At 41.0% G+C, this 24,435-nt stretch overlaps 1 protein-coding gene and 1 non-coding gene across 3 annotated transcripts in view; both read left to right on the top strand.

The window, feature by feature from the left end:
- The window catches only part of STX12 (syntaxin 12), a 50,870-nt gene extending 28,016 nt beyond the window's left edge, over positions 1 to 22,854 (top strand). The window contains 6 exon segments of one of the 2 annotated variants that reach the window (NM_001265898.1): positions 646 to 783; positions 8,977 to 9,020; positions 10,918 to 11,023; positions 17,234 to 17,306; positions 19,031 to 19,113; positions 21,056 to 22,854. In NM_001265898.1, coding sequence (NP_001252827.1) covers positions 646 to 783; positions 8,977 to 9,020; positions 10,918 to 11,023; positions 17,234 to 17,306; positions 19,031 to 19,113; positions 21,056 to 21,154 — 543 coding nt within the window. In that variant the 3' untranslated portion in view covers positions 21,155 to 22,854. 2 annotated transcript variants of the gene reach the window in all.
- A 492-nt stretch (positions 22,855 to 23,346) lies between these two features.
- Positions 23,347 to 23,453, top strand: LOC114674967 (U6 spliceosomal RNA). The gene has a single exon (XR_003726059.1). It is a non-coding gene; the product is annotated as a U6 spliceosomal RNA (small nuclear RNA).
- Positions 23,454 to 24,435: the final 982 nt, after the last annotated feature.

The raw sequence follows: 24,435 nt of genomic DNA, 5'->3' as shown, positions 1-24,435 counted from the left end.
TATTCTCTTTTATATTCTCCAGGGCACCAAAATTCTGAATTGCAGTTCTTTGGAGATTACTTTAGAAGTTAAATACGGGCTGGGCACAGTGACTCACACCTGTAATCCCGGCACTTTGAGAGGCCAGGGCAGGCAGATCACCTGAGGTCAGGAGTTCTACAATAGCCTGGCCACCATGGCAAAATCCCATCTGTACTAAAAATACAATAAAAAAATTAGCCGGGCATGGTGGCGGACACCTGTAATCCCAGCTCCTCAGGAGGCTGAGGCACAAGAATCGCTTGAACACAGGCGGCAGAGGTTGGCAGTGAGCTGAGATCACGCCACTGCACTCCAGCCTGGGCGACAGAGCGAGACTCCGTCTCAATAAAAAGGAAAGAAAGAAAAAAAAGAAGAAGAAGTTAAACGCAACCCAGTTCCCAGGTTTGTCAGAATGAAAGAAGAAAAATTCTGACTTGGTCTGTAAGTATTAACGAGGGACTTGAGCTAGCAAAGAGCACATTTATTAATTTAAAGAAGAGACTATTTCATAATAATGTTCCTAGTTGGAAATCTTTAAGGGGTATAATTTTGCTTTTAAGGTAAATTAAAACCAAATGATTCTGGGTTAATATGAAATCTCAAGTTCTTGCTTGATTTCCTTAGCGCCAGCAGAGACTTCAGAAGGAACGCCTCATGAATGACTTCTCTGCAGCCTTAAACAATTTCCAGGCTGTGCAGAGAAGGGTATCTGAAAAGGAAAAGGAGAGTATTGCCAGAGCAAGAGCTGGATCTCGTCTTTCTGTAAGTTGATTCCCAAAAGACCTTTGCAATATCAGAATGTTCTTTCCCAAGTTTGTGTTTTTTTTTTCTTTTTCTCTTAGACCAATAAACATATAAGTTAACTGCTGTGAAAATGGCAGGTTGGTGTAACCTACGTAAAAAATATGTATGCATGTGATCAAAGCCTAGACAGGAATCTGAATGAGGGTTAAGAGAGATAGGAGGAAGAACTATGTCTAATTTTCTTTTTTATTTTGATATGTTGGTTTTAACGTTAAAAACTTGAAAATAAAAATAATGAATCTGTGTCCTGGAATATAATGGGCCAGTTTATTTGGACTAGCCCTCTGTTTTTGAAAAGGATGATCAAATACTGGATTTTAAAAATCCAGCTTCTCAAAAGTATCAAAGATTTATGAAAATATTAAGATAAAGCCTGAGAGGTCAGCAGAACACTGAAACTGCTTTTGCATTGAGTGTCTTTACTGAAGGCAAACTTGAACTTCAGTTTTGATATCCTCATGGCATGAGGAGGATAAAAGTCAAAGCCAAAGGTCCACGCAAGATAGAGAATATAAAAGAAGGTACAACTCAAATTGAACTGGGCCATAAGAGACTATATCCTTAGAATATTAAGTCAAAAGTAAGCTCTCCTATCCCCCAGCAGATTGCAAAAAGATTGCATTAGCACTGAACTGAGCAGATGGAGGAAGAGGGCATGAGGGAGGAGAAATCCAGACAAGATTACCACAAAGTAACCTCTTCAGGCAGATTTTCTGCTCAAATTCATCCTACCTGATTGGTTCAGTGGTCCTGGACTGGTACAGTCACCTATGTGCAGGGTAGAAGCAAACACAAATTCCTCCTGTAGAAAGACGCCTCTATCCTAGCCCTGAAATAATATTCTCAAATAATTTTTCTAGGGCAGTAAGTACCAGTCACTAAAAATAACCATGTGTGCAAAGAAACAAATTACTCTGAACAAGAATTAGTAGAAACAACAGTGAAGTGAAATATACCTATGAAGACTTTGTATATTAGAATTATAAGACAACTATACTTACTGTGTTTAGAGACATAAAAAGCTGAAAACCTCTGCAGGAAACTACACAAAGCTTTGAAAGAGTGTCAAAAGAATGTCTAAAATGGAAAGATATAATACAGAAATTTAGAAACTTAGTGGATGGGTGGTTTAACTAGAAAATTGGTTAGAAGATATTATCCAGCATGTAGCATAGGGGGTTAAGAGGTTAAATATGGGCCGGGCGCGGTGGCTCAAGCCTGTAATCCCAGCACTTTGGGAGGCCGAGACGGGCGGATCACGAGGTCAGGAGTTCGAGACCATCCTGGCTAACACGGTGAAACCCCGTCTCTACTAAAAAATACAAAAAACTAGCCGGGCGAGGTGGCGGGCGCCTGTAGTCCCGGCTACTCGGGAGGCTGAGGCAGGAGAATGGCGTAAAAACCCGGGAGGCAGAGCTTGCAGTGAGCTGAGATCCGGCCACTGCACTCCAGCCTGGGCGACACAGCGAGACTCCGTCTCAAAAAAAAAAAAAAAAAAAAAAAAAAAAGAGGTTAAATATGGAAGAAAGATTATGAGAAATGGAGAATGGAGAGAAAAGATCTAGTGTAGTTTTAACTGGAGTTATAGAATGAGAATAGGGGCAAATATAGAACAGAGGTGATATCTGAAGAAATAATTACTGATAATATTCCAGAACTGATTAAAAACACTAGCCTACAGTTTCAAGAAGACTAACAAATCCCAAGCAGGATAAATAAAATCTCCAATGTAGATACATCAAAGACAAACTTCAAACCAGAGACAAAGAGAAAAGTCACAAAGATAGCTGGAGAAACATTAGAATACCTTCAGAGATACAACAGTTAGATTGACAGTTGACTTCTCAACAGCAGTGGAAGCCAGTAGAGTGCTATCTTGAATGTTGATGAAGGACAATAATTGCCAACCTAGGATTCTAAATCCAGTGAAAATATATGTCAAGAATGAGGGCTAATTAAAGACATTGTCAATCAAAAGAGAGTTTTCTATCAGCACCTTATTGAAGGAACTTCTAAAGAATGTATTTCAGGTGGAAGGAAAGTGATCTCAGATGGAAAGTCTGAAAAGCAGAAAGAAATGAACAAAAAAAGTGGTAAATATGTGAAAAGACAAGTCACAGACAGGAAGAAGACATTGCTGTATGTTTAATAGCAAAGGACTAGCATTTAGAAGATATAAAGAATTCGGCCAGGTGTGGTGGCTCACGCCTGTAATCCTAGCACTTTGGGAGGCCGAGGCGGGCAGATCACGAGGTCAGGAGTTCAAGACCAGCCTGGCCAACATGGTGAAACCCTGTCTCTACTAAAAATACAAAATTATCTGGGCGTGGTGGTGCATGCCTGTAATCCCAGCTACTCTGGAGGCTGAGGCAGGAGAATCGCTTGAACCCGGGAGACAGAGGTTGCAGTGAGCTGAGATTGTGCCACTGCGCTCCAGCCTGGGGGACAGAACAAGACTGCATCTCAAAAAAACAAAAAACAAAAAACAGAATTCCCATGAATCAATATGAAAAAGAAAGATACAACTCAATAGAACAAAAGTTATCAAACTTTTGATCTCAGGAACCCATTACACTATTAAAAATCATTAAATTCTCTGGCCGGGCGCAGTGGCTCACACCTGTAATCCGGCAGTTTGGGAGGCTGAGGCGGGTGGATCACCTGAGGTCAGGGGTTCGAGACCAGCCTGGCCAACATGGTGAACCCCTGTCTCTACTAAAAAATACAAAATTAGCTGGACGTGGTGGCCAATGCCTGTAATCCCAGCTACTCGGGAGGCTGAGGCAGGAGAATCGCTTGAACCCAGGAGGCGGAGATTGCCGTGAGCTGAGACCACGCCGCTGCACTCCAGCCAGGGCAACAGAGTGAGATTCCATCTCAAAAAAAGAGAATGAGTGCTGAGAGAAGGGTGAAGCCCTTTATAAAACCATCAGATATTGTGAGAACTCACTCACTATCACGAGAACAACATGGGGAAAACTGTCCCCATGCTTCAGTTTTCTCCATCTGGTCTCACCCTTGACCATTGACCATCTCACCTTGGATTATTACAATTCAAGGTGAGATTTGGGTGGGGACACAGAGCCAAACCATATCAGACCCCAAAGAAATTTTGTTTATATGAGTCATATCTATTGATGTATACTGTATTAGAAATTAAAACTGATAAAAATTTTAGATGTTTATTCATTTACAAATAATACACTTATTATGTATTAACATGAATATAAATTAGATTTTTTTATGCACATGGGGAAAGAAGGAATTAGATTTTTAATTAAAAACAAATTGTTTTTCCAAGAAAAAAATTAGTGGGCATAGTAGCATTGTTTTCATTTTTGCAAATTTTTTTTTTTAATGTCTGACTTACCAGAAGGCAGCTAGATATTCATAGCTGCTTTTGTTTTTTAACCTCCATACTAAAGATGTAAGTGATTTATATACCACCATTATAGTATTAGAATATTCTGAATTTGACTATTTACTTATTTTTACCAGTGAATGTTATACTTTCATATATTCTCATGTTACTAATTATTACGCTTTTCATTCAGCTTGAAGAACTCCCTTTAGCATTTCTTATGAGGCAGGTCTAGTGGTGATGAACTGTCTCAGCTTTTTTCGTCTAGGATTATATCTGCTTCTATATTCAGTCTATTGTGATAGGTTGTTCTGGTTGAAGTATCTGAAGAAAATACAAGCTGGCAGAAATATACAATTGAAAAAGGAATATTTTTATAACCTTTTCAGATCATTTTTGATACTCTTCTTTGATACTACATCAAAACTTGACAAAAGTTAGTTGTATTGTAGAATCTAAAACCATTATACTGACTTCATGCTCTGTTACATTAACATCTGTTGGTCTATGTTATACTTTGATTGGATCTTTTATCCAGGCATGATTTTTATAGCATCATGCATTTATCATTTGGATAGTATTGGTTCGCTGAGTTAGGCAGCTCTTCCAAATATCGATACATTTCATTTTACAATATTAAAAAAAAATACACATTTCCATCAGTTTCTCCAGAAAAGTCTTTAAATATTCGGAAACTCTTACAGTGGTAGATACAAGTCTTCCAAAATTCTATTTTTATTTTTACTTGAAAGCTACATTTTTATCATTGGCAACAAACACCCTCTGTTGTTTTCCTTGAAGTGACAGGCTCATGTTATTTTCAACAAGTTGTCTGCCAAATACCCATCTGAAAAGTTTATATGTTTACATTTATAAAAGTTTTAAAGCGTTTAAATAAGTTTTTAGTAAGTTCTTATAAAACTATATTGAATAAGTAAAAATGGCATTCCCTAAAAAAAGTGGCTAGTTCAGCCTGCAGTTCCATTACACAAGTGCTTTTCCTAGAGACAAACATTGTATTTCTTTATGCAGCAGAAGTACTTTATGTGCACTTCCCATTTCACAATATAGAATAGTAGAAAGATGTGTATTGAGGGGTCAAGGTTTAATTAATAATTTGTATGGCTTCGAGGACACATTGACTTTTAAAATACTGTGTGTGGTGACGAAGAATACAATAATACTAGGCAATTCAGTGCCACTGCCTTGAGCCATTTTATCTACGTGTAGTAGGCCATTTTCACACTGCTGTAAAGATACTACCTGAGACTGGATACTTTGTAAATAAAAGAGGTTTAATTGACTCACAGTTCTGCATGGCTGGATAGGCCTCAGGAATCTTACAACCATGGTAGAAAGCCAAGGGGAAGCAAGGCATGTCTTACATGGTGGCAGGAGAGAGAGAAGGAGAGTGCAGGGGAAATGCCAGACACTTAACAAACAACCGGATCTCATGAGAACTCCCTCACTATCATGTGAACAGCATGGGAGAACCACCCCCATGATCCAGTCACTTCCCACCAGGTCCCTCCCTCTGCACAGATTACAATTTGAGACAAGATTTGGGTGGGGACATAGAGCCAAACCACATTACTACCATTGCCTTTTTTTAATTTTTAATTTTTGTGGGTACATGGTAGGTGTATATATTTATGAGGTACATGAGATACTTTCATACAGTCATGTATAATAATTACACCATGATAAATGGGGTATCTGTCCCGTCAAGCATTTATCCTTTATGCTACAGACAATTAAATTATACTCTTTTAGTTATTTTTGAATATATAATTAATTATTATTGACTATAGTCACCCTGTTGTGCTATCAAATACTAGGTCTTATTCATTCTTCCTATTTTTTGTGCCCATTAACCATCCCCACTTCCCCGCCACCAGTCCCCCACCATTGCTTTTGCTCCATCCTGTTGATATTTACACTCATGGAGCAAATAAACACATTAGTATTATTTTGAGTAATGGTCAAATGAAAAGGTACTCAGCTTCTTTAGTAATGGTGAAATTACAGATTAAAATAACAATGAAATACTATTTCATGCCCACAAGGAGGGCAGAAGTTTAAAATTCTGTGAACACTGGGAGTTGTCGTTATGGATATGATGCAACGGGAACTTTTTTATCTGGCCAGTGGTATAAATTAGAACAACTACTTTGGAAAACATTTTGGCTGTTTTTGGCTGTATCTTCAGAACACATGCAGACCTTGTGTTCCAGGAATTCTACCCTAGAAAAACCTGTATGTGTTATACCAGGATGTATGTACAAGAATGTGCATAGCAGCATTGTTTGTAGTAGTCAAAAATTGGAAACATCCAGATGTCTGTCAACAGTTGAATGGATAAATTGTGATATGTTCATACACTGTAATATCATACTGCAAAGAAAATGATTGAACCACAGTTACATTCAGTATCAGAGATGGATCTGGTATAATCTGAAATGATTCAAAAAGAGCACTAAAGAATATAAACAGTATAATTCCATTTATGTAAAGTTCAAAAACAGGCAAAATGATATTGAATAAGGATATATCTCACTATTCTTAAAATGCAAGAAGATGATTTTCACAAAGTCAGGATAATAGATACTTTAAAAGGGAGGGATGGAGTTGTGATTGGAGAAGGGCACATGGGTGGGCTTTTAGGACTCTGGCAGTGTTATTTCTTGATCTGGGGAAAAGGTAAAGTAAAAAGAAAAAAAAAAAAAACCAAAAACCCACAGTGTTCCTCTGAGTGGATAGAAATTTGAAATTCTCTTCATTTTGCTTGTCCTGTATTGCTATTATAAAAGGGGTAAGCTTTTTAAAAATGAAAATACATTGATTTTTACCATTTTTGCTTTGTTTTATTTTAATTTTATTTATTTATTTTTTCTGAGAGGGAGTCTCGCTCTGTCGCTCAGGCTGGAGTGTGGTGGCATGATCTTGGCTCACTGCAATGTCTGCCTTCTAGGTTCAAGCAGTTCTCCTGCCTTAGCCTCCTGAGTAGCTGGGATTACAGGCACCTGCCACCATGCCTGGCTAATTTTTGTATTTTAGTAGAGATGGGGTTTCACCATGTTGGCCAGGCTGGTCACAAACTCCTGACCTCAAAGTGATCTGCCCACCTCGGCCCCCCAAAGTGCTGGGGTTGGGATTACAGGTGTGAGCTACCACATCTGGCCTGTTTTTAAAGTATAAAAGTAATACATTCATTAGACTGATTTTTTAATAATAATGATATTTATTCTTATAGCTTGATTAGAAAGCATACTTTTTCCTCATCAAACAGTAACACCTGAAAGACTCGATTGCTAGTCTTTCACCAAATGCCAAAAATCCTGGTAAATTCCCTTTTAAAGTAACATTATGTGCTTGCCTAACTTTCTTAATTCAATAGTATTAGATAAATTACCATTGGAAAGACTATTTTTCAAAAAATGTTATTATGTGCCAAAGAGGAGACAATGATAAATCAGAGTTATTGTAAGAATTAAACAAAATAATGTACAGAATAATAAGTTCTCAATAAATTCTGTTAAGTCAAAATCTGCCACGATTTGAAGCAGCCTTCTTGAAAATAAAGGTTAGTGGGCTGGGCACTGTGGCTCATGCCTGTAATCCCAACACTTTGGGAGGCTGAGGTGGGCAGATCATGAGGTCAGGAGTTTGAGACCAGCCTGGTCAATATGGCGAAACCCCGTCTCTACTAAAAATACAAAAATCGCCAGGCATGGGGGCATGCACCTGTAGTCCCAGCTACTCAGAAGGCTGAGGCAGAAGAATCACTTGAAGCCGGGAGGCAGAGGTTGCAGTGAGCCAAGATCACACCACTGCACTCCAGTCTGGGTGACAGAGTAAGATTCCGTCTCAAAAAAAGAAAAGAAAAGAAAGGTTAGTTTATGTGTGTTTATGCCAAATCCCATGTCTTCAGAGTTTAATATATATTGATGGTAGATTGATTAGCAACTTTCTCAAAGATCTCATATACTCTTTTTGTTTTCTTTTTTTTTTTTTGAGACAGAGTCTTGTTCTGTTGTCCAGGCTGGAGTGCAGTGGTGCAGTCTCAGCTCACTGCAACCTCTGCCTCCCGGATTCAATTTTCCTACCTCAGCCTCCTGAGTAGCTGGGACTACAGGTGCCCGCCACCACGCCCGGCTAATTTTTTTGGTATTTTTAGTAGAGATGGGGTTTCACCATGTTGGTCAGGCTGGTCTTGAACTCCTGACCTTGTCATCTGCCCGCCTCGGCCTCCCAAAGTGCTGGGATTACAGGCGTGAGCCACTGCGCCTGGCCAGATCTCATATACTCTAGACCACACATCAGTAAAAATCAAAAAACCTTAGGAGAAAAAAAGGTAACACCATTTACATTAGACTGATTTTTGAGGTGAGTCTGCTTTAGTGCCTAATATGCTATGTCCATTTAAAAAATTTTTACATGTTCTGAAATTTTGTTTTCTTGCAACTTTTCAACTTCTCTTAATCTACCTCCCCCCAAATTTTAAAATATTTTGTTGTTATTTTTATTGTTAGCCCTCTCTCCTACCCTTATTATTCTCTACCCTGTTCAGTATGGTTTCTGTTCAGGACTCAAACTGGAATGCAGATTTTCTTCAACCACTTTACACCCACTTCTTAGTTGAGACAGATTGCCAGAGTCCTATGTAATCTTACAGATTCTGTGGGTGTCAAAGGATATTGCTTCTTTATACTATGCTAAGGAAGCCCTTGTTTTGTGTGTCTGTGACGTGTTTCTGGATGACAGCAGCAATAATGCCATCTACTTTCTAGGCAGAAGAGAGGCAAAGAGAGGAGCAGCTGGTCTCATTTGACAGGTAATAGAATTATTATACAACATGCTGGATAGTTGAAATGGGACTCTTATCTTGTTATATTTCTTTTAATTGTAAAAATCAATGAAAAAAAATAGAGGACAAAAATAAGGGAGTACCTGGGGTAGATAACATAATCCACAGAATAAAATTAAAAAGTCAAAACCATGGGCTTTTCCAAGTTTTTTGAGTTATGGAAGGAATAATTTCAAGATGAATAAAAAATTCCAAGAAACCATTGATGTCTGTGTGTTAAGCAGAGAGCTTGACTCCCTAGAAGTAAGTATGAACCCACATGTCTACAGATTAGGAGGTCTAAGTCATCTTACCTCTAATTCAGATTTAAACCTATCAGAGTTCTTGGGTCTCTGTTTACTCATTTATAAAATGGAAGCAACTCATCCTTCTAGGAGTATTAAGAGGGAAACCAGACAATTTGCATCTGAATGATGTTCTTAACTTCTCCAGAGTAATCCCATAGAGGTGTATTTGTGGTATTAGTACAGAACTTGATATGTTTTAGCATAGATACACATCCATTCCTCCCCACAACACTATGAGCACCTCAAAGGCCTGGGGACTCTGTCTTACTTAGTTTTGTATCTGTAGCATGTAGAGGACGTTAGTTAAACATTGTAGAGGTGAAGTATGATTTATGATACTGTTGGGGAAATGTATAAAAATGGAATTTCAAAGTCTTTTATATCTAGTGTAATAAGTAATATGTTTTCCTTTTAAATGCTTGAAAATAAAGAGGCGGTGGGTCATGGTGGCTCAAGCCTATAATCCCAGCGCTTTGGGAGGCTGAGGCGGGTGGATCACCTGAGGTTCAAGGAGTTCAAGACCAGCCTAGCCAACGTGGCAAAACCCCATCTCTACTAAAAATACAAAAATTAGCTGGGCGTAGAGGCAGGCGCCTATAATCCCAGCTGCTCTTGAGGCTGAGGCAGGAGAATCGCTTGAACCCAGGGGCCGGAGTGAAGTGAGCGCCACTTCACTCCGGCCTGGACGAAAAAGCGAAACTCCATCTCAAAAAAACAAACAAAAAAGAGGGCAGGCATGGTAGCTCAAGCCTGTAATCACAGCATTTTGGTAGGTTGAGGGAGGAGGATAGCTTGAGGCCAGGAGTTTGAGACCACCCTGGGCAAAAAAGCAAGACCCCTGTTTCTAAAAAAAATAAAAAGAAAAAAAGAGTTATAACATTTCACTAGCTTTCTGTTAAGAAGGTTTTTTTATGGTTTTTTTTTTAAATAGAGATGAGATTTGTGCTATATTAGCCAGGTTGGTCTTGAACTCCTGGCCTCAAGCAGTCCTCCTGCCTCAGCCTTCCAAAGTGCTAGGATTATGGGCATGAGCCTCCATGCCTGGCCTGTTAAGAGGTATTTAACCCAAAGCATAACCTCAAGGAAGTTTCTGAAAACCAGGAGATGTGATTCTGTTGAACTAACTGGCAAAGCACTGATAGGTCACTTAGCTTGCTCTTCTCCACCCACTTGGTACTGAAGGTACCAATGCAGCTTGCACTTTGAGAGTGCTCTGGAAGATGATGGGGCAACATAATTCAATGAGTTCAAATCTCTGGCTACTTTCCTTGTCTGGCAAGCCCCAGTGAGATTACAGAGCATACCCCTAAATGGAAGCAGCCAGGAGTCCCATCCCTCATAATTCTGCTACATGTCAGCTTTGTCCATGGAAGCTGAGTCTTTGTTTTCCTGGTATAATCAGTTCTTTGCTTCCGGATATGAAGAATGTGGCCCTCCAGTACTTTATTGATAGCAGAGGAGTGGAGCCCTGGTAATGTCTTTGCATAGGTTCTGCTGGCAGTAGAGATGCTGGCAGTAGAGATGTCTTGTAATGCCTTTGAGAGGAGAAATCACCTAGTGTGCTTGTCTGCCTGCAGCCATGAGGAGTGGAACCAGATGCAGAGCCAGGAGGATGAGGTGGCCATCACTGAGCAGGATTTGGAACTTATTAAAGAAAGAGAGACGGCAATTCGGCAGCTGGAGGTGAGAGCCAGGTCATGTTTTTTGTTTGACTCAGTGTATCTGCAGGTATCTGGACTCGTTAGTTCACTTTAATTCTCTTAGTGATTATGAAAAAGCATAAAATGTGTCATTGTGTGATTTGTATTTTTTCTGTCTCTGTGTAATCATGGTGGGTTTCAACTACTGTTTTTTTGTTTTGTTTTGTTTTGTTTTCTTGGACGGAATTTCGCTCGTCGCCCAGGCTGGAGTGCAATGGTGCAATCTTGGCTCACCGCAACCTCTGCCTCCTGAGTTCAAGCGATTCTCCCGCCTCAGCCTCCTGAGTAGCTGGGATTACAGGCATGTGCCACCACGCCCAGCTAATTTTGTATTTTTAGTAGAGATGGGGTTTCTCCAGGTTGGTCAGGCTGGTCTCGAACTCCCGACCTCAGATGATCCACCCACATCGGCCTCCCAAAGTGCTGGGATTACAGGCGTGAGCCACTGCACCCGGCATGAACTACTGTTATAACGGTATTGGCTTTGGTGCCCAGGAGTACTCAAATCCTTTCTTCAATCACCACGTCTTATATGGATCACCATATCTTATTTCTCCTGGAGAGATGTACATGGACAACAGAACAAGGCAGACAGATATTTTATTGCTCATTAGAACTTTGACCTCAAATCTCAGTGCCAACCTCTGGTTTAGGCAGGACTCCATGGAGAGCCCCTTTGCTTAGTCTGAAGAGCCCAGAATAAAGGCAGGCCAAAAGTCTTGCTCCATTTTTATGTATCCTAAAGTCTAATCCCAAGTTGTAAATCTTATCCCTTCAGTGGGTCAGAGAAATAGGAACAGTTTTTGAGGTGGAGGTTGAGGGAGAAGTCTGTAGGCCTTTCTTACCTAACTGAGCTTTCAACTTTAATTTTGCACAGTGACTAATAAAAATATCCTTTTTTTTTTTTCCAAACTGAGTCTCGCTCTGTCGCCCAGGCAGGAGTGCAGTGGCGCTATCTCAGCTCACTGCAGCCTCCCCCTCCTGGGTTCAAGCAATTCTCCTGCCTCAGCCTTCTGAATAGCTGAGACTACAAGTACGCGCCACCACACCCAGCTAGTTTTTGTATTTTTAGTAGAGACAGGGTTTTGCCGTGTTGACCAGGCTGGTCTTGAACTTCTGACCTCAAGTGATCTGCCTGCTTCAGCCTCCCAAAGTGCTGGGATTACTGGCATGAACCACTGTGCCCAGCTAAAATATCCTTAACCCTGAGTTTTCTCCAGTTTAGTTTTCTCTGAAGGTAGAAGGCTGCCATTGCTGGGATTGGGGGAGGAGAAAAGGAGAGAGGGAAATTTTGAGCAGTGGTTCTGAATGGTGACTGCATGTGAGGATCACCTGGAGAAGATTTTTTTTTAATGCCCAGCTCTCATCTAGCACTAATTATTTGATGGAATAATATGAAATTCCTGTTTATTATATGTTAAACATGGGCAAATATCCATTATTTTATATGGTTCAAACTAATAAATCATAATTTCTGGGCATGAGGCCCTGGGCATGGGTGTTTTTTTAAAAAGTTCCCCCAGGTGATTATAATGTGCGGCCAGGGTTGAGACCCACTGTCCTAGAGGCCATCAATGTCTGTTTTAATTTATTTATTATTTATTTTTTGAGTCAGAGTCTTACTCTGTCACCCAGGCTAGAGTACGGTGGCGCATTCTTGGCTCACTGCAACCTCTGCCTCCTGGGTTCAAGCGATTCTCCTGCCTCAGCCTCCCAAGTAGCAGGGATTATAAGTGCCTGCCACCACGCCTGGCTAATTTTTGTATTTTTAGTAGAGATGGGGTTTTGCCATTTTGGCCAGGTTGGTCGTGTCTGTTTTTAGATGGGATAGTTTATCCTTAAGTTATGATTATTTTATTGCCTTCAAAGATGTCATATCTTTACTCTTTTTCACCTACTGCTACTACTAATTGAATTAATTGTCTAACATTAGAAATACGGCTAAGTGCAATGGCTCATGCCTGTAATCCCAGCAAGTTGGAGGCTGAGGCAGGATGATTGCTTGAGCCCAGGAATTCAAGACCAGCCTGGGCAATGTAGCAAGACCTTACCGCTACATAAAATAAAAAATTAACTGGGTGCTGTAACATGTACCTGTGGTCCCAGCTACTCAGGAGCCTGAGGTAGAAGGATCACTTGAGCCCAAGAGATCAAGGCTGCAGTGAGCCACGATCATGCCAGTGCAATCCAGCCTGGGCAACAGAGCAAGACTCTGTCTCAAATAATAATAATAATCCTTCCTTTAAAAAAAAATTACTGGCCAGGTGCAGTGGCTCATGCCTGTAATCCCAGCACTTTGGGAGGCTGAGATGGGTGGATCACTTGAGGTCAGGAGTTCAAGACCAGCCTGACCAACATGGTGAAACCCCATCTCTACTAAAAATACAAAAAATTAGCCAGGTGTGATGGTGCATGCCTGTAATCCCAACTACTTGGGAAGCTGAGGCAGGAGAATCGCTTGAACCCGGGAGGCAGAGGTTGCAGTGAGCAATTGCATTCCAGCCTGGCAACAGAGCGAGACTCTATCTCAAAAAAAAAAGAAAAAATACAGTCAGCCCCTCGATATATGCAGGTTTTGCATCCTCAGACTCAAGCAGCCTTGGATTGAAAATATTTTTTAAAAAAAGTAAACTAAAAAATAACAATACAACAATAAAAAATAATACAAATGTAAAAAGCAATACAGTGTAACAGTATTTTACATAACACATTGTATTAGTTCAGCACATTACTAATACAATGTAAGCGCTATGTAAAATAGTAATATAATATAGTAATGTAACATTATGTAAGTAATATAGAGATGATTTAGAATATAGGAGAGAATGGGCATAAGTTATATGCAAATACTATGCCATTTTGTATCAGGGACTTAGAGGGAGGGAGTCCTGGAACTAATCCCCTGTGAATACCAATGGATGAATGTACTGTTATAGCAGAGTGGAGTGAGACATATGGAGCTAAGGAAAGAAATGTAATGGATACCAGAGTATAACGGATCACTTCATATTCAACAGAGGAAAGTCCAAATTTCTTAGCCTAGGTTCAATTTTCATATCTAGTAATTTCCAAACTCTGACATACAAATTCTACGTTATGACAAAGCTAGGTTATTTCTCTTTAACTGAGTTGCCTTTCTGTTTATATGACCTCTCCTTTCTTCACGGCACGACTCATGTCCTACCTCTTCTGCAAAGTCTTCCTTTACTCCACACCTTTCTATACCATTAATTCAGTAATTTCCTATACAGTACTCTTTCTTCTTATTTTATTGTGCACTTATTCCCCACCTCCACCCCAGTTAGCTGTATTCACAGCAACTAGTAGACTGCCTCAACTATGGTAGACTCTTAGCAAGTGACTGAAATGCTGACAAGACTTGCTTTAGCAGATAGTCCACTATAGTAGACTCTTAGCAAGTGATTGAAATGCTTGCCAAGTTATGATTCCAATTACCCTTCAAACTTGGAAGGGAATTGCCCTCAAATTTCCATAGGGTCATGCCCCATATGAGCATCCCTTTAATAAGACAGGTTTCCATTGTCTTTCCTTTTTTTTTTTTTTTTGAGATGGAGTCTCGCTCTGTTGCCCAGGCTGGAGTGCAGTGGCCGGATCTCAGCTCACTGCAAGCTCCGCCTCCTGGGTTTATGCCATTCTCCCGCCTCAGCCTCCCGAGTAGCTGGGACTACAGGTGCCCGCCACCTCGCCCGGCTAGTTTTTTTTTTTGTATTTTTTTTTTTAGTAGAGACGGGGTTTCACCGTGTTAGCCAGGGTGGTCTCGATCTCCTGACCTCGTGATCCGCCCATCTCGGCCTCCCAAAGTGCTGGGATTACAGGCTTGAGCCACGGCGCCCGGCCTCCATTGTCTTTCTTCTGCCTGATCATGAGTCAGAAAAACTCAAATATAGGCCAGACATGGTGGCTCACACCTGTGATCCCAGCACTTTGGGAGGCCAAGGCAGGCAGATCAGTTGAGGTCAGGAGTTCGAGACCAGCCTGGCCAACATGGTGAAACCCCATCTCTACTAAAAATACAAAAATTAGGGCTGGGCACAGTGGCTCACGCCTGTAATCCCAGCACTTTGGGAGGCCAAAGCAGGTGGATCACTTGAGGTCAGGAGTTCGAGACCAGCCTGACCAACATGGTGAAACCCCATCTCTATTAAATATAAAAACTTAGCCAGGCATGGTGCTGCATCCTGTAATCCCAGGTACCTGGGAGGCTGAGGCAGGAGAATTGCTTGAACCCAGGAGACGGAAGTTGCAGTGAGCCGAGATTGCACCATTGTACTCCAACCTAGCAACAAGAACGAAACTCCACCTCAAAAACAAAAAAAAAAATAGCCGGGTGTGGTGGTGCATGCCTGTAATCCCAGCTACTGGGGAGGCCGAGGCAGGAGAATCACTCAAACCCAGGAGTTGGAGGTTGCAGGGAGCTGAGATTGTGCCACTGCATTCCAGCCTGGATGACAGAGTAAGACTCTGTCTCAAAAAAACAAGTAAAAAATAAAAATAAATTAAGAAAAGAAAAGGAAGGAAGGAAAGAGGGAGGGAGGGAAGGAGGGAGGGAGGGAGGAAGGAAGGGAGGGGGGGAGGGAGGAAGGAAGGGAGGGAGGGAGGGAGGAAGGAAGGGAGGAAGGGAGAGATAGAGTAGGGAGGGGAGGGAGGAGGCAGTGGCTCATGCCTATAATCCCAGCACTTTGGGAGGCTGAGGTGGGAGATAAGGAAGGAATGGAGGGAGGGAGGGAGGGAAGCTGGGCATGGTGGATCATGCCTGTAATCCCAGCACTTTGGGAGGCCAGGGTGGTGGATCACAATGTCAGGAGACCAGCCTGGCCAACATGGTGAAACCCTGTCTCTACTAAAAATACAAAACTTATCTGGGCGTGGTGGCACGCACCTATAATCCCAGCTACTCAGGAGGCTGAGGCAGGTGAATTGCTTGAATCTGGGAGGTGGAGATTGCAGTGAGATGAGATTGCGCCACTGCACTGCAGCCTGGGTGACAGAGTAAAACTCCACCTCAAAAAAAAAAAAAAGAGAGAAAAGGAAAGAAGGAAGGAAAGAAAGAGAGAAAGGAAGGAAGGACAGAGGAGAAAGAAGGAAGGGAAGGAGGGAGGGAAAAAAGGAAGGAAGGGAAGGAGGGAGGGAAGGAAAGGGAAGGGAGAGGGAGAGAAGGAAGGAAAGAGGGAGAGGGAGAGAAGCAAGGAAAGAGAGGGAGGGAGGAAGGAAGAAAAGAAGAGGAAGAAAAAAGGGAGGGAGAGAGGGAGGGAGGAAGGAAGAAAAGAAGAGGAAGAAAAAAGGAAGGGAGGGAGAGAGGGAGGGAGGAAGAAAAGAAGAGGAAGAAAAAAGGAAGGGAGGGAGAGAGGGAGGGAGGAAGGAAGAAAAGAAGAGGAAGAAAAAAGGAAGGGAGGGAGGGAGGAAGGAAGAAAAGAAGAGGAAGAAAAAAGGAAGGGAGGGAGAGAGGGAGGGAAAGAAGGAAGGAGGGAGGGAGAAAGACCCAAATATAGGGGATTTTGCCAATGTTAAATTCTTTCACTGCTGTTAGGAAAATAAGCTGCAGTTCAGCCCACCGAGCTGATTTGTTTTTCCCTTCTTTGATCACAGTAGTAAATAGGATGTAGTCCATTCACTTTGGAAATGCTATCCACAAACCATCAGCTTTTTGTCAGTCAGCTGGGAGTTACTATAGGGCATTGTCCAGTGATGATAGAATCCAGCAGCTCCTCACACAGTTCCAGAGACAATCCCAGGGGAAAAGAGGCTCCTTGCATTCCTCAGATAGCATGATCTTGTATAAACATTTAAATTCTGTAGTCCAAAGTCCCAGTGGTTGTCGTCAGGAGGCACTCACAGGCTTTTGTCACAAGGCCTAGCAGTCTCCGCATAGGGCTGTCACACCAAGAATTTGTCCATATCAGCACTCCAGCCTTCTGCTGTACTGTTTTGACTTGGGCACTCTTACTGGTTCCCATGTAGCATGTCTAATTAATGTTGCTTGAAGGGTGAGTTTATGTGCCTTCTGTTTTACAATATTGGGTAGGCAGCAATAGATTATTTTTTGTTTATGGAGAAAGCATGCTTTATACAGCCTTAAAAACACACATGTTAATAGATAAAACTAGGTATGTAAGGGAAACAAATCTTCTAACATGTTGCTTAATGTTAGTTAATTGTTTTTTGTCTTCCTTAGGCTGACATTTTGGATGTCAATCAGATATTTAAAGATTTGGCCATGATGATCCATGACCAGGGTGATCTGATTGGTATGTATTATTGATACCTTTAACCTCAAGGTGAGTGGATAGTATTTGGCATGCATCTGTAATCCCAGCTACTCAGAACGCTGAGGCTCAAGCATCGTCTAGGAGTTTGAGGCCAACCTGGGCAACATAATGAGAATTTGTCTCTTTAAAAAAAAAAAAAAGAAAAGAAAGAGAAAGGAGTTCGGCTGGGCGTGGTGGCTCACACCTGTAATCCCAGCACTTTGGGAGGCCAAGGCGGGCAGATCACGAGGTCAGGAGATCGAGACCATCCTGACTAACACTTAGTGAAACCCGTCTCTACTAAAAATACAAAAAATTAGCTGGGCCTGGTGGCACGCACCTGTATTCCCAGCTACTCGGGAGGCTGAGGCAGGAGAATTGGTTGAACCTGGGAGGCGGAGGTTGCAGTGAGCCGAGATCGCGCCACTGTACTCCAGCCTGGGTGACAGAGTGAGACATCGTCTCAATAAAGAAAAAAAAAAAGGAGTTAGTCATATCAGCTATAGAATTAAAGTACATTTAGGAATGCCATTTTAAAAATTACCAACTTTATTTTTCTTAGCAATATTCTTATGTTATCAAATATAGAAATTAAATGAGGCCTCATGAATACTCAGTCCCACTGACTTCTCTGTAAGTCTTTGTTTAGAGAAATAGCTCTCAGCTTCCCAGCTCTTCTTATCTCTATAAACTTGCAAAATTATGGGGTTAGTAACTCTTTTTTTTTTTTTTTTTTGAGACAGAGTTTTGCTGTGGTTGCCCAGGCTGGAATGCAATGGTGCGATCTTGGCTCACCACAACCTCCGCCTCTTGGGTTCAAATGATTCTGCTGCCTCAGCCTCCCAAGTAGCTGGGATTACAGGCATGTGCCACCACACCTGGTTAATTTTGTATTTTTAGTAGACAGGGTTTCTCCATGTTGGTCAGGCTGGTCTTGAACTCTTGACCTCAGGTGATCTGCCCACCTTGGCCTCCCAGGTGCTGGGATTACAGGCTGAGCCACCACGCCCGGCCAGCAACTCTTTTTTTAAAGCTTTCTATATGGAAATAATTTCAAGTTAATTAAAAGTTGCAAAAATAGGCTGGGCATGGTCGCTCACACCCATAATCCCAGCACTTTGGGAGTCTGAGGTGGGAGGATCACTTGAAGCCAGGAGTTCAAGACTAGCCTGGGCAACATAGTGAGACCCTGTCTTTGCAAAAAAAATTAGCCAAGAATAGTAACATGCACCTGTAGTCCTAGCTACTCAGGAGGCTGAGGTGGGAAGATCACTTGAGCCCAGGAGTTGGAGGCTACAGTGAGCTATTACTGTGCCACTGCACTCTAGCCTAGGCGACAGAGTGAGATTTCGTCTTTAAAAAAAAAAAAAAAGTAGCAAAAATAAAAATATCACAAGGACCTTCTTTATACCCTTTACCCAGATTTGCCTCTTGTTAACATTCTACCCCATTTGCTTTATTATGTATTGTTTCTCTCTTTATGTGTATATACATAATTTTTTATGAATCATTTATGGGTAAGTTAAATACTTCATAACCCCCCAAAATTTATTGTTTTTTCCCCAAAGAATAGGGCTAGTCTCTTATCAAGGTAGTAACTCGATTTCATGGCTGGATAGTTTGGATAGTGGTAGTGAAACCAGAATCCATAACATCAGAAATCTGTTCAATTTGCAGTCTTGAAACATCTGGTTGTGTTAAAACCTCTGTCCTTCCTTTTGCAGATAGCATAGAAGCCAATGTGGAAAGCTCAGAGGTGCACGTTGAAAGAGCCACTGAACAGTTACAGCGAGCTGCTTACTATCAGGTAAAAGTGGGTACCAAAGAAAGTCACTCTGTGTTGCAGACTTTTTAGGCCATCAGAGTACATTGACATATTGAGAACAGCTACAACCTTTTGCTTAGGGCCGGGCGCGGTCATAATTGCAGTTCCAGTTCTATTTTTAGTATTTTCCTTTGCAGATAGATCTACAAGAGAAAATCACAGCTTGAATAAACTTACCAGAAGCCTAGTAACTGCAAAGCTAACCCTATAAACTAATATGATACCTAAATCTGCTATGAGGCGATTTTATATCCCGAACAGCTGAATGTATTTCAATTAGGATAGTAAGAAGTGCAGTTCAAGTAGAAGACTTCATAGATACTTTATGTTGACTGTTGCCATAGAGCATGGACATAGAATCAACTTCAACTGCTATTTATATATGAATAAATAGGGGTAATCATTCTGGAACTATTCCTGTAAAGTGAAATCCTTCTATATGTTAGTCGAAACTCTGTTTTTTTTCACTTATCCAGATCTTTATCTCAGTGTACAAATAGTGTGAATGAAGTCCTTCTTACTTACCTTCAATTTGGTGTCGCATGGCTTTTTAGAAATAAATAGCATTTCAGTTATTGTCCGTGTTCCTGGGATAGCTGTGTTTTACCTGGGAGTGCTCGTAAAGAAATTGGTATTTAATAATAGTGTTTCCTTTAAAAACTATGTGATTGGGCCGGGCGCGGTGGCTCACGCCTGTAATCCCAGCACTTTGGGAGGCGGAGGCGGGCGGATCACGAGGTCAGGAGATCGAGACCATCCTGACAAACACGGTGAAACCCCGTCTCTATTAAAAATACAAAAAATTAGCCGGGCGCTGTGGCGGCCGCCTGTAGTCCCAGCTATTCAGGAGGCTGAGGCAGGAGAATGGCGTGAACCCGGGAGGCGGAGCTTGCAGTGAGCCGAGATCACGCCACTGCACTCTAGCCTGGGCAACAGAGCGAGACTCCGTCTCAAAAAAAAAAAAAAAAACTATGTGATTAATTTAGTGTCCAACAATAAAGGAATAATTAAGTAAATTATATATATCCACTCATTGCATATGAGAATTAAGAGATGTTATGAAGAGTTTATAACAGAAAAATGTTTATACTAAACATTAAGTGGGGAAAAACATCAGACATCATACAGTGTGATCCCAGTTAGGTCAAATAATATACATAGATAACAAATCAGAAAGAAATACAATCAAAGTGTTGACAGTGTTATCTATGGGTGATTTTTTTCTCCCTCTGCTTGATGTATTTTTTTTTTTACAAATGAACATGACAGTTTTATACGTATTATAAAATGTTATTAAAATACACATGTACAAATAACTTATTTTATTGCAAATAATGCCTGGCAGCACAGGTATAGCTCCTTTGCAAAATTGTATGTGGGGACTTGGAATTAAAACTTTAAAACCTGCACTACTCAGCTGGGTGCGGTGGCTCACACCTGTAATCCCAGCCCTTTGGGAAACCAAGGCAGGTGGATCACTTGAGGTCAGGAGTTCGAGATCAGCCTGGCCAACACTGGCGAAACCCTGTCTCTACTAAAAATACAAAAATTAGCTGGGCATAGTGGCACATGCTATAATTCCAGCTGCTCAGGAGGCTGAGACATGAGAATCACTTGAACCTGGAAGGCGGAGGTTTCAGTTAGCCAAGATCACACCACAGCACTCCAGCCTGGGTGATTCCAGCCTGGGTGACGGAGTGAGACTCTCTCTCTCAAAAAAAAAAAAAAACACCAAACAAACAAAAAACATTTGCCCTACTACCTAATGCTGCTGATGTAAGATTTCTGGGAAAGCCTCTGCATAATTTTGCATGGATAGAGTTAATCTTTAATTACAAGGAGACAGATTTATGAAGCATTCTTGGAGTCTTACACATAAAAATTTTGTTTCACGAGTGTCTTGTTTACATATTTCTTTCCTCAGAAAAAATCTCGCAAGAAGATGTGTATCCTGGTGCTTGTCCTGTCAGTGGTTATTGTAATCTTGGGACTTATTATCTGGCTAGTTTATAGAACGAAGTGATTGCCTCCGATTGTTCTCCCGCTGAGCTGTTTTCAAGGGCAAGTGCTTGGTGAAGTCTTGCCAGAACAAACTGATCACAAGAAGACAGCATACACCAGAACGTCCTGTAATCATTTAGTTAGAAACTAACTACTAACTAGTCTTTGGAATTAGTGACCTATGGAGACAGTATTTATCAATTTATTGATTCTATTGATTTCTCAAATTAGGAATTAACTTATGTGGATTTTGCTTCTCTTGTATTCTGATTGCCCTTCATCCCAAGTGTTTACTGAAAATTCCATTCTAGATATTCTTGTTTTGACAAATGACACTACAGTCTCGTAATAATTGTCTTTTATGTATATACAAAATTTACCTTTTTACTAGCAACTGAGATAGAGTTACTTTCTGGCACCCAATATATTGGAGTCTGTCAGAAACTGTATAATAGGCCACCAGTTTTTATTATTTAACATTTTAATTTGAATTTCTAAGAAGCCTATTCTCTATTTGGAAAGATTCTGGCACTATATTTAATTGGAAGTTAAAAAAATTGTACATGTGATCCAGAGTAAATGAGAAGTCTCTATCTGAGCTGGTCAGTTACTGGAGTACATGTTACTAATCTGGGTTTAAAGTTTACTTCATTATCTGCTAGTGTCATCCACAGCAGTTCATCCTCATCCACACTAAGCCATCTTGTTAGCTTTTAAAAGAAATTAATTTAATTAACATTAATACACTCTATGGGCTCCCTCTCCCACCTGTCTGCATAGAAAGGCAGAATTAGACATAGCATGCTTTGGAAAAGCAAATAGGAATGGTTGGGAATGATTTAATCTTGTTGTTGTTGTTGTTCACTTGTGGTTCTACATTCCTGGTGAATGATGAATGTTGCTGTCAAAGGGCTGCCCCCTACCTTATAAGGGTTGCTGGGCATTTGAAGGCAGGAAGATTTTTAAAGATAGATTGAGGTTGGTTTAAAATTATTCCTGTGAAACAACAATAAAGCAAATAAGAGGTTCATTTTTGTAAATAATACTGGTTTCAAATAGTGATGTTAGACTTAACCTAATTTATAAACGAGATTAATATCTCCATGCATAGTTTTAGACAAAAAAAGGTGTTTCAATAAAATGACTGTCTTGTAATATAAATGTTGTCCACTTCCCTTTTCCACAGGCCTAGAACAGTTAAAGGGAACATAGTTTGTTTAGGCTCCCACATAAATGTGAATCTGGCCAACAACTTTGGTTCACCCTGAAGTGAATTAAGAGGATTTGGCTACCCTGAGTATATTTATATTCATTTCTTCCATTCTCCTTCTGTTATTATACTTAATCTTCTAAACTAAACTAATGTGAACAGTAGGGAAACAAGGGCCCAAATGCATAAGTTTCTTTGCACTCTTGCACTTACTTAATACAAATAAATGTTTTTTAAAGCTTTTGTAGTATGTTTTTATGAGTTAACTTCCTAATGAGGTAGGTATTAAGTAATGTGCTGTCATGAGAAAAATTGAGACTTCCAAGAAAACTGGAGACCAACTGTGGGTTGGTTTGGGGATGGAATAGGTGTAGCTGCCTTTCCTTGAAAAACAGTGTAGAGATGGCTGGGCGCAATGGCTCACACTTGCAATCCCAACACTTTGGAAGGCTGAGGCAGGAGGGTCAGTATATCGGTATGTCTGAGCCCAAGAGTTCAAGACCAGCCTGGGCAATATAGCAAGACCCCATCTCCATTTTTTTTTAATGAATTTTTAATTTTAAAAAAGTACAGGATAGAGCTGTTGGGGTGGCACAGTGGCCCAAAGAGCAGCTTCAGAGATAATTCCTTGGTTCTATGATCACTTTTTAACTCCAAATTGCAGTCAGACTTGGACATATCATTTGTAACATTATAGGAAAGAAAAAAGTCTTGGTTGTGAAAAACTATTGCATTTGGGTAAAATAAAGTGACCATGCTTCTGTTCTGTAATACTATGTGATCCGTGGTTGTTGTAATGGTGATCATGGAGAGCAAATATGAACTTGGCCTAGATTTTAAATGCCCTAGAATTTGTGGTAGTTGCCAAAGACGTTCTCCTAGGTGGTCCTAATAAACCTATTCACAGAATTCTCCTTATCTGTGCCTTGATTATCATTGGGAGCATCATGATCTAGGACAGCAGTTCTTAACATGGCTTCACATTAGAAACTAAACAATATATAGTGCCCACTTTGGCAGCACATATATAAACTGGGAACAATACAGAGAAGATTAGTATGGCACCTGCACCAGGATGACATGCAAATTCTCTCTCTCTCTCTCTCTCTCTCTCTCTCTCTGTGTGTGTGTGTGTGTGTGTGTGTGTGTGTGTGTGTGTATATACCTTTTTTTTTTTCTTTTTTTTTTTTTGAGACAAGGTCTCACTCTGTCGCCCAGGCTGGAGTGCAGTGGCACAATCTCAGCTCACTGCAACCTCCACCTCCTGGGTTTAAGCAATTCTCATGCCTCAGCCTCCCGAGTATCTGGGATTACAGGTGCTCACCACGATGCCCGACTCATTTTATTTATTTATATATATATGTATGTTTTTTTTTGTTTTTTTGTTTTTTTTAGTAGAGATGGGGTTTCCCCATGTTGGCCAGGCTGGTCTGGAACTCCTGACCTCAAATGATCCGCCTTCCTCGGCCTCCCAAAGTGCTGCAGTTACAGGCGTGAGCCACTGGCGCCTGGCCAAAGTGCTCTATATTTAAAAAAAAAAAGATTCACAGCCGGGTGCAGTGGCTCACGCCTGTAATCCCAGCACCTTGGGAGGCCGAGGCGGGTGGATCACAAGGTCAGGAGATCAAGACCATCTCTGGCTAACACGGTGAAACCCCATCTCTACTAAAAATATTTAAAAAATTAGCTGGGCGTGGTGGCGGGCACCTGTAGTCCCAGCTACTCGGGAGGCTGAGGCAGGAGAATGGCGTGAACCCAGGAGGCAGAGCTTGCAGTGAGCCAAGATCGTGCCATTGAACTCCAGCTCTGGCCAACAAAGCAAGACTCCATCTCAGGGGGGAAAAAAAAGAAAGAAAAAAGAAAAAGTAACTTAACCTTTAGGCCCCAAGTTTTCTCGGTAGCTCTTTTCCAGCTACAAAAGTATCTGATTATAAGGACCCAAGGCAGTTTAGTGTGAACATACAAATTGTATTTTTGCCTCTGTCTTCCTTTCATTTTCTCACCCCTTTTCTACTTCTTTTATGGAATATCCCAGGAGTACTGAGTAGATCTAGCATTCTCTCTTCCAATGAATTATTAATAAAACTATGGGC

Source organism: Macaca mulatta, chromosome 1 (assembly GCF_049350105.2).
Source record: "Macaca mulatta isolate MMU2019108-1 chromosome 1, T2T-MMU8v2.0, whole genome shotgun sequence".
NCBI classification, from domain to species: domain Eukaryota; kingdom Metazoa; phylum Chordata; class Mammalia; order Primates; family Cercopithecidae; genus Macaca; species Macaca mulatta.
This window is presented reverse-complemented; position numbering and strand designations above follow the sequence as displayed.